This window comes from Terrapene carolina, unplaced genomic scaffold, assembly GCF_002925995.2.
Source record: "Terrapene carolina triunguis isolate 2854851 unplaced genomic scaffold, T_m_triunguis-2.0 Scaffold66, whole genome shotgun sequence".
NCBI lineage: Eukaryota > Metazoa > Chordata > Testudines > Emydidae > Terrapene > Terrapene triunguis.
In genome coordinates, this window is record NW_020664417.1 from 7055251 (window position 1) to 7067842 (window position 12592).

The window sequence follows — 12592 nt, forward strand, 5'->3', positions numbered from 1 at the left end:
CTCTCGAGGTCCCTTCCAGTCCTAGAATCTATGAATCTATGAATTATTTATCCACAATAACCATACAGTTGTGTCTGAAGTACCCAGGTTTTTTTAGTTACCACTGTGTGTGAATGGTGACTTTTTGATGGCTCACACTGCGTTTTAGAATGTAAGGTTCTTTCCATGTTTCTATTTGACATCAGTAAAAAAAAAAAAAAAAAAAAGACATTTAATATATGTCTATACTTAGTGAAGTCAAGTACTGACCTCTCTGACATGCCTGTTGGGCATACATATTATTAGAATGTTTTACATATTGAGCATATTGAACTATGTAGGCACATTGAGAACAGAATACTTGATAATTTTCTTAATATTGCGAGTTTAAATCAGATCTGTAATACAACTGTTTTAATTTAATATTTTGTTTGGATTTGTTTTTCTTAACATTATTTTAAAACACTACAAGGAAATATGTGAGAACCTCATCGGTAGTCATTACAATGCCCTCGGTAAATTTATTGTATACTATAAGGGAAGATGAAGAGACGATGTCAGTACATGTCAGAGAAATGCTTACTTAAAAGATTTTAATCCTTGGATTATTCACATGAGGGTTTACGAGGTGTCAACATGTAGGGAATTAAAAGATGATAATGTGTATAATTTGTTTAGCAAACTGACTGTTGTCATATAGTTTATGCCTGTAATGACTAATGAAGAATAATTATACACACACTTTAAAATTTTACTGTGTAGGGTATTTGATTTTATTAAATGCAAACAGACATTAATGAGGTTGACTTTTATAAAAATTACCTGAAAAATGTAAATATTATAAGTGAAGGATAATCCATGTTATGTACAAATCATTCAAAATAGCATCAGTGAGGTTATAGAAGAAGAATAAACACACCAAAAAGCACAAAAAAGCAAATGAAAAAGCAACTAGGAATGGGGTATAATGCTTCGCATTGAATTTTCTCTTGATTTGGGTGATCACCTTAATGTCATTAAACATTGTGGATCTTCTTATCCATTGCCTTGCACTTTATTCATTTATTTACACTGTGCACAATGGGCATGGAATACTTCCAGATCATAAGAGTAGCATTTTATACCTACTTTGCACTCAAATTCCATAGGTGTAAATGACAACACAAGGTGTGAGGCAGTGGGGAATAAGGTGCAGTATCCCCTATATTTTATGGCAAATTTACTGTTTTAGTAGGCTAGATTTAAAGTTAATAGAGCAGAAACTGCATTACGTGGGCATGCTGGGTTCACTATAGTATATTGAGAAACAAGGTGGTTGATTGGACCAACTTCTGTTGGTGAGAGAGACAAGCTTCAAATTACATATATTATCATCTTTTAAATCTCTACATGTTGACACCTTGTAAACCTTCATGCTATATGGTTGGTCCAAAGATATTACCTCACCCACCCACCCACCTTGTCTCTCTAGTAGCCTGGGACCACCATAGCTACAACAACACAGCATATGTAGTATGCTCCTTATAGCAGGGGTCGGCAACCTACAGCACGCGTGCCAAACACGGCACGTGAGCCGATTTTGAGTGGCACGCAGCTCCCTGCCACGGTCCCGGCCCCCAGTCCCACTCAGCCCCCCCGCCCACCGCTCTCCCCTGCCGGGGCAGGAGGCAGAAGCTTGGTTCCGTGGCAGCCAAGCTTCCCCCCTCCCCTGCTTCTTCCCCCAGCGTGGTGCTTTCCGGCCCCTTCTCCTCTCCGTCCCTGCGCCAATCAGCTGATGGCCCTAGCGAGGGGGAGGGGGAAGAGCGGCAGTGTGCACACAGCTCTGTAGAGGAGGCAGAGAGAGGTAGGGACGGAGCCTGGGGGAAGGGAGTGGAACAGGGCATATCCCTTCCAGCCCCCTGCCATGAGCCGCTCAGGGGGCTGGAAGGGATATGCCCTGTTCCGCCCCCACCCCAACACCCACCCAGCCTTCTGCCCTGCACCCCCACAGCCCCATCCCTCTGCCCTGAACCCCCCCACACACACACTCAGCCTTCTGCCCTGCACCCCCATACCCCCAGCCCTCTGCCCTGAACCCCCCCACACACCCAGCCTTTTGCCCTGCACCCCCACAGCTCCATCCTTCTGCCCTGAACCCCCCACACACACTCAGCCTTTTGCCCTGCACCCCCATACCCCAGTCCTCTGCCTTGAACCCCCCACACCCCAACACACCCCAGCCTTCTGCCCTGCACCCCCACACACTCCCAGCCCTCTGCCCTGAACCCAACACACACCCAGCCTTCTGCCCTGCACCCCCACAGCCCCATCCCTCTGCCCTGAACCCCCCCCCACACACTCAGCCTTCTGCCCTGCACCCCCATACTCCCAGCCGTCTGCCCTGAACCCCCCACACCCCAACACACACCCAGCCTTCTGCTCTACACCCCCACACACCCCAGCCTTCTGCCCTGCACCCCCTCCCCCAGCCCTCTGCCCTGACCCCTGAAACACCCACCCCCAGGTCTGGGGTCCCGGCTGCAGGCCCTACTCAGCCCTCTGCTGGCCTAGGTGAACAGAACCCCAGGCTGGCAGCGAGCTGAGCAGGCTGGTGGCGTAAGATCAGCATTTTAATTTAATTTTAAATGACGCTTCTTAAACATTTTGAAAATCTTGTTTACTTTACATACAATAGTTTAGTTATATAATATAGACTTATAGAAAGAGACCTTCTAAAAACGTTAAAATGTATTACCGGCACGCGAAACCTTAAATTAGAGTGAATAAATGAAGACTCGGCACACCACTTCTGAAAGGTTGCCTACCCCTGCCTTATAGTATACTTTATAAAACAATCTCTGTAACTTCAGCAAATGTTACAAGCTATGTTGATATTTCAATCCTCAAATCTCTATCTGTGTAATTTCCTGCACACTGGTGTAAAACAGGGTAGCAGTTACAACTGTACTTCTCCATAAATAGCTCACAGAATGTATGTTAATAAACTGTTGTTTTGTGGAAGTTGTCTGATCATTTATGTTAAATGATACGAATAGCCTGCAGGGCTATGAAGGGCATGTTGTTTTATATCAGGCTGTTTTTTCTGTCAGTCCAAGATAAACATTAGTAAAGTCTGCAAAAGCCTGCAGTAAGAAAATACTTCCATTGTTATTTTCCTGTTTGACCCGCCTCTTGGGAAACAATAGTTGTTTGCAGCAGTTTGAGTTGCTTTTATATTCAGATGGATAGTAATATCAAAGAGTCTGCTACAGTTTTTAAATCTGTGCAAAAAAAGACTTATGCATTGGGTCTTGTATTTTTGTTTCTGGTTTTTGTTTTTTGTTTTTGTTTCATGTGGAATTAACAGAAATGTTTAAAGGTATAACTTGAGTAACTTCCTCACAAACCAAACAACCTATTGACTGAGCTTTTTTTAAGAGATTTAGAAAAGAGAAAGACTACCATAGAAAAAAAACTCCAGGCAAGATGTTAGGGTATCTGCTGGTCATGCTCAGGTCCCTGTATGTGCCAACATGAGGGGGAAAGGGTTGGTTCTTTCTTGTTCCATTCATATTAATTAACCAAGTTAAAGACTTTAAAGAGCTTGACATCTCCCTGTCTGAGCTTTGAAGGCAAGCATTTGTCAGAGAAAAAAGATAAATCCAATGAGGCAGCTAACTACTATTCAGTCTTGACACTGATCAATGTGGAGGAGTCCTCCCCCATCTTGGATAAAGATGGCTCACAATAGCAATACAGATGAAAGATGCCCCCACCTCCAATTCAGTGCATAGTGTTTTGTTTTGTTTTTTTAAATGGACAGTGCCTTTCCCCAGTGAGATTATGGGTGAAATCCTGGATCCATTAAAGACAATAGTAAGGCTTCCATTTACTTCAGTAGGGCCAGGATTTCAGCTGAGCATGTGAGTAGCATGATGTGTTTCCAAGATTCAGACCCAAGAGAATGATGAGATATTTGTTTGTTTTGTTTTAAAAAGCAATACAAGGAATGAACATATTGCATCACATAGAAATAGACTGGGAAGTATAATAAAACTGTCATGATTTGGAAGAATGTCAAATACTGGAAGTTCAGTACTATTATGAACAAATATTGTCAGAGAAATAAAATAGCATGTGGGTATGAAGATAAAAAGAAGAATGAGTAATAAGTTGTATATGGAACAAGTGATAAAATATACCACAGAAAGAATTAGAAACACAGAGTAATAAATGTAATGAAAGTGTTTCTAATTCGATCTTCTTCTTTAGGGTTCATTTTTTCCCCAATGAAAGCCAGTGGCCAAACTCCTATTGGTTTAAATAGGAGTAGGATTGGTAGCTGATGGATTTTGTAGTTTTTCATGCTATGAATACATTTCCTTGACATTTCAGAATATTTTCATGGGTAAAGTTAAGCAAGTTAAAACCAAGCTAAACAAATGTATAATATTATAATAGTTAGTGCTTCACTTGTTCAAAGCGATATACAAACATTAATTAATATATGTCTGGCATATAAATACATTAATCTTTTCCAAATGTTATTTAAATGTATCATTTTTCATGTCCAGCTCTACTTATTTAAAAGAGAATGATTTAGAGTCTTACTACTTTGAGAACAATAAATAGCAATAATTAATACTTTGTATATAAGAATCATTTATTTCCTCAGGAAAAGTTCAGTGGGTAGGGGAGAAGCTACTGAATAAAATTGGCAGGAAATACAAAGTAATGAGACACTTAAATGTCCAACTGAGATTATACACTGTGGAAAAAGAAGTTTAGAGAGGGGTTAGTTAGAATATAAAAATCCACTAAGTTTCAAACACAACCTTTATGACCAAAGAGGCTAAGTATAGAATTTTAAAATTATGTATTTATGATTTCAGAGTTTAATGCAGAGACCAGAAAGAGAAAATAGATCTCAACTCACCTTTTTAAAGAATAATATAAATGTTTAGCATGAGCTCTGGGTTTTAAATTTCAAAATACATTTTTTTCAGTATATAGCGTGCCTAAAATCACTTAGTAGCTTTGTCAGGATTCAAAATGTATTTTTCTTACTAAAATTTATAGATGTCTTCCTTGGCCATAATTGTAGCAGTTATATTTCAATCATAAGATAAGGGTTGTTCATTTGATATTTTGAATGCTCTTTCATATATGGTAAAGCATATATCTGTACATTTTTCTCTTTTGCTCTGCTTAATCTAGTTCTTCTTTGCTTTTATTGGTACAGTTCCTAAAATAATTATTTTATGTAATCTCTCTGCCTTCTCTCTTTTGAATGTGTATCATTATTTTCATTAAGAATCAGACATAGGGTAAATTTCTGACCCAGTGAAGTCAATGGAAAAGCTTCCTTTGACTTAAATAAGGCCAGGATTTCACCCTTAATCTGTGTAATTTTAAAGAGATCTTCAGGGACTCACCTTGTAGCCATGCACAGCACCTTTGACTTCAATGAGCCTCTGCATGGGCATAAAGGTTAATAGACCCTCCCTATCCAATTTCAGGATATGGACTTTATGGTTCTGATTTACCACTACATTACTCAGCATTATTTTATGCTGGTTAGATTAATGGAGTTACGCTGCTTTGAAACTGGAGTAACGCAATGGTGAATCAAGCTTTATATCTCTAAAGCAGTGGTTCCCAAACTTGTTCTGCCGCTTGTGCAGGGAAAGCCCCCGGCGGGCCGGGCTGGTTTGTTTACCTGCCGCGTCTGCAGGTTCGGCCGATCGTGGCTCCCAGTGGCCGTGGTTCGCTGCTCCAGGCCAATAGGAGCTGCTGGAAGCGGCGGCCAGTATGTCCCTCGGCCCGCGCCACTTCCAGCAGTTCCATTGGCCCGGAACAGCGAACCACGGCCACTGGGAGCTGCGATCGGCCGAACTGGCAGACACGGCAGGTAAACAAACTGGCCCAGCCCACCAGGGGTAGGTTTAACAGATCCTGATCCAGATATCATTAAAATCTATAGAAAAATTCCACTGACTACAGTGGAAGTAGGTTTGATACCTGTTGAATTATAAGATACTTATTACATAACATTAACATGTTCAAGGCACTACACACCGCTACCTTGATATAACGCGACCCGATATAACACTAATTCGGATCAAGCGCGGTAAAGCAGTGCTCCGAGGGGGCGGGGCTGCGTACTCTGGTGGATCAAAGCAAGATCAAAGCGGTTTCACCTATAATGCGGTAAGATTTTTTGGCTCCCAAGGACAGCGTTATATCGAGGTAGAGGTATATAACATTTATAAATCCGAACTGATCCCTAGTGATTAAATCCATAATATACTTTTTGATTGGCGCGTGTGTGAGTAATCTGGGGCTCTATTGCTCTTGGTGTCCTTTTGAAGTAAAACATTAAAACATAAATAAATAAAAAAGTGGCCTAATCAGAGTGTGTTCTTATCGTATCGCTTTTTGTGTCATTCAGTGGAAACATTTATGCACATTTACAGAAATGCATAAATAAAGTTTTACAGTTTATAAATATTTTATCAAGACTGTCAGCTAACCATATCTTCAGTACTGTTTGAGTGCAGTTCTTGATTCTGACATATAAAAAATAATATGCAACCTTACCACATCTCTGTTTAATTGCAGATGACACAAAAAGGGATTACCTTTTCTCCCATTTAATTTCATTGTTTCAAAATGTAAACATTTTGCTATTTTTATCTACCTCTAATGATATTTACTAGAAATTCAAAAACCTACTTTGTATACTTCATATGTACGACAAGATCAATGGGATTAAGTTACAGTCCTTATTTTTGTTTTACAGGCTCTAACGCACAATTGTCCTACAGTATCACATCAGGAGACAGCCTAAGTCAATTTAATATTGACAAGAAAGGAGTCCTGAGCATCAAGCAGCCTTTGGATCGGGAAAGTCAGTCCTTCTATAGCCTTGTTGTTCAGGTTCATGACATGGCTACTCTACCAGCCTCCAGATACACAAGCACAACTCAAGTGTCTATTATTCTACTGGATGTGAATGACAATCCTCCAAGCTTTATCTCTCCAAAGCTGACCTACATCCCAGAAAATACACCCATAGACACCATTGTGTTTAGAGCTCAAGCAACTGACCCAGACAGTGGTCCTAACAGCTATATTGAATATACCCTGCTGAGGCCTTTGGGAAACAAATTCAGTATTGGCACTATTGATGGTGAATTAAGGCTCATTGGGGAACTTGACAGAGAAGCAATTGCTAATTATACCTTGACTGTGGTAGCTACAGACAAAGGTCAACCATGCCTTTCTTCATCTACAGATGTAGTTGTAGTAGTCCTTGATATCAATGATAACAACCCCCTGTTTGCACAAAAGCTATATAAAGTAGAGGTGGGTGAAAATACTCTGACAGGAACAGATCTGATCCAGGTGTTTGCTACAGATGGAGATGAAGGTACAAATGGGCAGGTTCGCTATTCCATAATCAGTGGAAACACCAATAATGAGTTTCGGATCGACTCTGTTACTGGGGTGATAACAGTAGCCAAGCCTTTGGACCGAGAGAAAAAGCCCTCCTACTCATTAACTGTTCAGTCATCTGATCGTGGAAGTAGCCCCAGGACAGACACCACCACAGTCAGTATTGTTCTGATGGACGTTAATGATTTTATTCCTACATTTGAGCTTTCTCCATATGCTGTAAATGTCCCTGAGAATTTAGGGACACTTCCAAAAGTTATTCTTCAGGTGAGTACATTTAAAAATATATTTACTACAAAACTATTTGTTTAATCAAAAATTAAACATATACTGAGATTTGTACGGTTGAATAATTACCTTTTTGAGTATAACATGGCATGCAGTGTTTTTCTTTACATAATTGTATAACAGTTCCCCCCCCATCTTATACATACATTAGGATTTTAGAGGGTCATTTCATTCCCTCAGTTTCCACTTCCATCCCCACAGACCACCTCAATCTGTTCTTTCTTTCTTTCAAACCTCCCTCCTTCTCTATTTAAGGTGAGGCACTACTACAGTTAGAGTGTGCTCAGACAGCAGCAGACACGATATTCCCTCCAATTTTGACAGGTTCCTGCAAAATCATTTGTGGGTTTTGCTGAGCCCAAAGCTGGCTCAAAGGCTGGTCTTAACAATACATTCAGATATGGAGAAAAGGAGTACATTATTAATTTTGTATTTTAAACTAGCACTTTTTTAAGACACTCATCACTCCTTTTAAATTAAGTCAGTTTGCTGTTACAACCAATTTGTAATAAACCTCCAGGCATTCTAATTCATTCTGTCACACATGGAGTATTTCCTGTTCCTCATAAAATACTTTGCAATAGAAGGTAATCTTGATGACAAACACACACAAGCATGTACTCTTCATTATTATTACTTGTTATGATGTGCTTATGTCACTTTTGTAGGTTATAGCAAGGGATGATGATCAAGGTCTAAATGGCAAACTTACATACCTTCTTCTTGGTGGAAATGAAGACGGAGCCTTTACTCTCTCAGCCAGTGGAGAGCTCCACTTGGTACAAACCCTGGATCGAGAGACTAAGGAGCAGTACATTTTACTGATCACAGCTGCTGATTCAGGTAAATCAAATGTGCAGGCCACCCAGGCTGCATTTTTTTGCTATTTGCAAGCTTTGCAAAGCCTCATTTTGGTATATAGAAACATATTTGAAGTCTGTGTATTGTTTATAGTCTTTATGTGTAAAGTTAAGGACCTTAAGTTATATGAACACACCTAGAATGAAATCCTGGTTCCACTGAAGTCCATAGGAATTTTGTCATTGACTTTTCTGGCACCAGGATTTTACCCTGGTTTTTAGATGCCTGCATGTACTCAGGGATTCTACAGCCACAGAATTTGCTGCAGAATTCAAAAATCTTACCAAAAAATTTAATAACAGTAAAAGCTTTGTTATCCGACATGTTGGGGGAATGAGAGGTGCCGGTAAGTCAAAAATTCCAGTTAACTAAGAGGGAGGGACTTTGGGTGTGGGAGGGGGCTCAGGTCTGGGGGTTGGGGCACGAGAGGGGGTGTGGGGCAGGCTCTGGGAGGGACTTTGGGTGCCAAGAGGGGGCTCAAGGCAGGGGTTGGGGCGCGGGAAGGGTTGTGGGGTGCTAGATCTGGGCGGTGCTCACCTCGGGCGGCTCCCCGTAAACGGCGACATGTCCTTGCTGCTCCTAGGTGGAGGCACAGCTAGGCAGCTCTGCACACTGCTTCCGCCCTCAGGCACTGCCCCCACAGCTCCCATTGACTGCAGTTCCCAGCCAATGGGAGCTGCGGAGCCAGCACAGATACTTCATTTGACTTAAATGGGACCATAATAACAATAAATACTTATATCACTTTACAAATTTTGCCTAGTTAACCACAATGAAATTCTAGGTGATTCCTGTCAAATCAGTTGATATAAATGGAGAAACATAATTCTCCTTAGCAATAACAGGAGTGATATGCCCAATTCTCTGCCAGTAGTAGCTCTGTCTCTCTGAAGAATTTTTTATTTTATCTGTTAGGATTTGCTTCTGGTTTTCAGCTTGTTTCCAGTAGTGTGTTATGTAGTGAGCAGTCAACCTCGGTTAGAAGGGAGTGCAAGCTGAAACCTTGAAAAAAGGTCATCTTTCTGAAATTCATCAGAAACACAATCCTTTGGATTTGCTTTTAGCAGTGCAAGTAGCATCTTGTACATCTTATTTCATTTTGTTGCTAACAAAAATCTCTTTAGATATCCAGATGAAATTAAATCTGAAAATTTATGAGGAGCACGTCAAAGGTAAAATTCTGCCTGCCCAAGCCCTTTCCTTTCCTCTCTCAGTGAATCCATGTAAGGGTAGGCAGAATAGACACCTGACACTCATAGACACAACTACTAAGAAAACTCAACTGCATACTATCCTGTGGATGTCCCTTTAGCATAACTGCAGGATTCATGCACTTTCGTGTTTATTTTCCCTATGTTGTTGTTTTGTGACTGCACTTCTACTGGTGTCCCCTGAATCTTTAGGCTATGGGCTGATTTAATGAGTCGAGTCGTTCTCCATGGTCCCCAGAGTCATAGCCAGCCAGTTTGGGATTGGCCACGTTCCCAACCTGAATGCCTGTTATCCATCATAGCAGGTACTGGGGGAGAGCACATGCTGCTCCCGTCGGCAACAGATGTAAGGAAGTCATACATGACACTTCCTGTGGTGCTCCCTGAGACACTCTACCTGTGCCTACCCTGAACAGGCAGAATGCCTCAGAACAGTTCTGTTGAATTGCTAATACTCAACAACACCCTCACAGCAGTCCTCAGAGCTCAAAGGCCGAGATTTGGTTTTAAGTGTCCCATACACACTGAAGGCCAGATTATGATACCCTTACTCATGCAGAATAGTATTTTGTGGAGTAAGGTGTTACTCACTTGGAATAAGGCTGGCAAAATTAGGCCCTTTGTGAACACTTAGAGCCACACTGCACCTTGGGCAATAACCCATGTAACGAGTGCAACACAGTTGTGCCACTCAGGAGCACAAGAAAGAAATTGCACTTTGGAGAAAAGTTCCTTCCCTGCACTCCTCTTCCTTCTGCAGGGAGTAATAATCTGCTAGCAGTTCTCAGGGCCGGCTCTAGCGTTTTTGCCGCCCCAAGCAGGGAGAAAAAAAAAAAAGTCGCGATTGCAATCGGCGGCGATTCGGTGGCAACTCTAGCGCCACTTCATTCTACGGCGGCAATTCAGCGGGAGGTTCTTTGCTCCCAGAGGGAGTGATGGCCCCGCCGTTGAATTGACACCGAACTGCCAGACGTGCTGCCCCCCTCTTCATTGGCCGCCCCAGGCACCTGCTTGCTATGCTGGTGCCTGGAGCCTGCCCTGGCAGTCCTTACCGATAGCAAGTTACTCCCCCTCCACTCCAGTCAGCTGCACTAATCAACATATGGTGAGGATGGAGCCAAGGTGCTAGTCACTTTCTACCCCTCTTTATCCACTCCCTGGCCATGTGTGTGTGAGGGAATAGAGATCTAGGGAGGCAGCGCAAGAGCCTGTGTTGAGGAACAGGTGAATGTCTTATCCTCCTTATGCCCCATATGGTTGCTCAGGCCAGGCCATAATCTGGCACTTTCAAATAGTTACTAAATGCCAGTTGAACATCAAGTTGTTTCTGTATAATAATTATTATTTTTTCTTTCAATACACTTTCATGCACAGTTTCCCAGAAGTACTCTGACAATCTGAACTAATAATAGGAATAAGGTTATTGATATTTCCTGTTTGTTTTAGTCCCTACATCTCCAGCCATCATTCACGTCTTCACTAGCTGCATTCCCTAACAGTGTCTTCTTAATCTAGGAACAAATTCTCCCAAGTGCCTAAGAAGTTGTGAGCATTGTGAACTCGTATTTAGTCAGTTCTTGAAGCTTTAGAACCTCACAGGCATACTCAACACCTTGCAGGATTTAACCCCAAATTCCCCTTTGTTCTGAATTAGAGAGTCCCTCTTACAGCATATGCCACCAATCAGAATACGTGAATGCACAGATGTGATTTATAAGTGGGAGTGACAGGCAAAATGATGAACTTTAGAATAATGTGATGGTGTTGCAGATGCTCCCCCAAAAACTCTAGTTGCATATTTACCAAGACACCAACATGCAACCATTCAAAAGTGTTTTTATGGGTCTGTTTCTAGCACATAAATCACTGTTTGGCTTAGCTGTACCTTTCTTTATGGCAAATTTGATGGGAGAAGAGAGGGTTTACTTTTTGCTCCATCTGGTGGAAATTCAGAGATGGGTAGACATTAAACTCTGGCAGTGTGACAAAAATTGGAGCAGCAGCTTTTATCTCAACTTCTTTAACTCTCTTTGAATGTTATTGTGGAGAAAATTTTAGCATTCCAACCATCACCATCCTTTTGTTTATTAGTTGCATGGATATTGAGTAGCACATCTGGAAACCTGATAGCTGCCCCAGTCTACTGTTGAAATGAACTACAACTGCATCATCTTGCATTTGCAGAATGGTGTGTTACCGCACAGCACAGCTAGAACTAGATATGCAGCTACTAAGGCAAAGCCTTGTTTGTGTTTTTTTTCTATTTCAAAATAAACTAGTAACCAGATTACATGTAGTTTTAACACTACTCTGAAAAACAAATCAGAGTGGATTGCTTGTTATAATTAGCAGTTATTGGTATACCTCTTTGATTAATATGTTTTGCTTTAGAGAATCTTTGTGATGAAGATTTGCATTCTTCCTTTCAAGCATGCAGGTGGGCAAAGGTTACTTCCATAGAAGTTATAATCCATTAACACAAGCTTTTGTGTACGTGCAGCAGAAGGATATGCGAGGAGTTTACCTCCTGGCACAGCCCATGCAACGGCCACGTACCAGAGCTGTCCTTGTGAGCAGAGACTATTTTCCCTTTCCTCTCCCAGCAAGCAAATAGCCCAAAAGGGGATGCAGAGGAAGCTGGGCCATGGGCAGAGTGGGACTGATGCTCCAGGGGGAGCAATTGGATGGACCAGAGTTCACCTCCCTATGTTTCAAAGAGCCTCAGGGGGCACAAACTCTCTCCTTGGGACTCTCAGGGAAGGCTAAGTCTGGAAAATCATGGGAGACAGGAGAGATTCCAGAAGACTGGAAAAGGG

At 41.6% G+C, this 12592-nt stretch overlaps 1 protein-coding gene across 1 annotated transcript in view; it reads left to right on the forward strand.

The window, feature by feature from the left end:
* Positions 1–12592, forward strand: part of FAT4 (FAT atypical cadherin 4) — a 220756-nt gene that overhangs the window by 119431 nt on the left and 88733 nt on the right. Inside the window, exons 5-6 of the mRNA XM_026647814.2 lie at positions 6761–7683; positions 8373–8547. Coding sequence (XP_026503599.1) covers positions 6761–7683; positions 8373–8547 — 1098 coding nt within the window. The remainder of the gene's footprint in view (positions 1–6760; positions 7684–8372; positions 8548–12592) is intronic.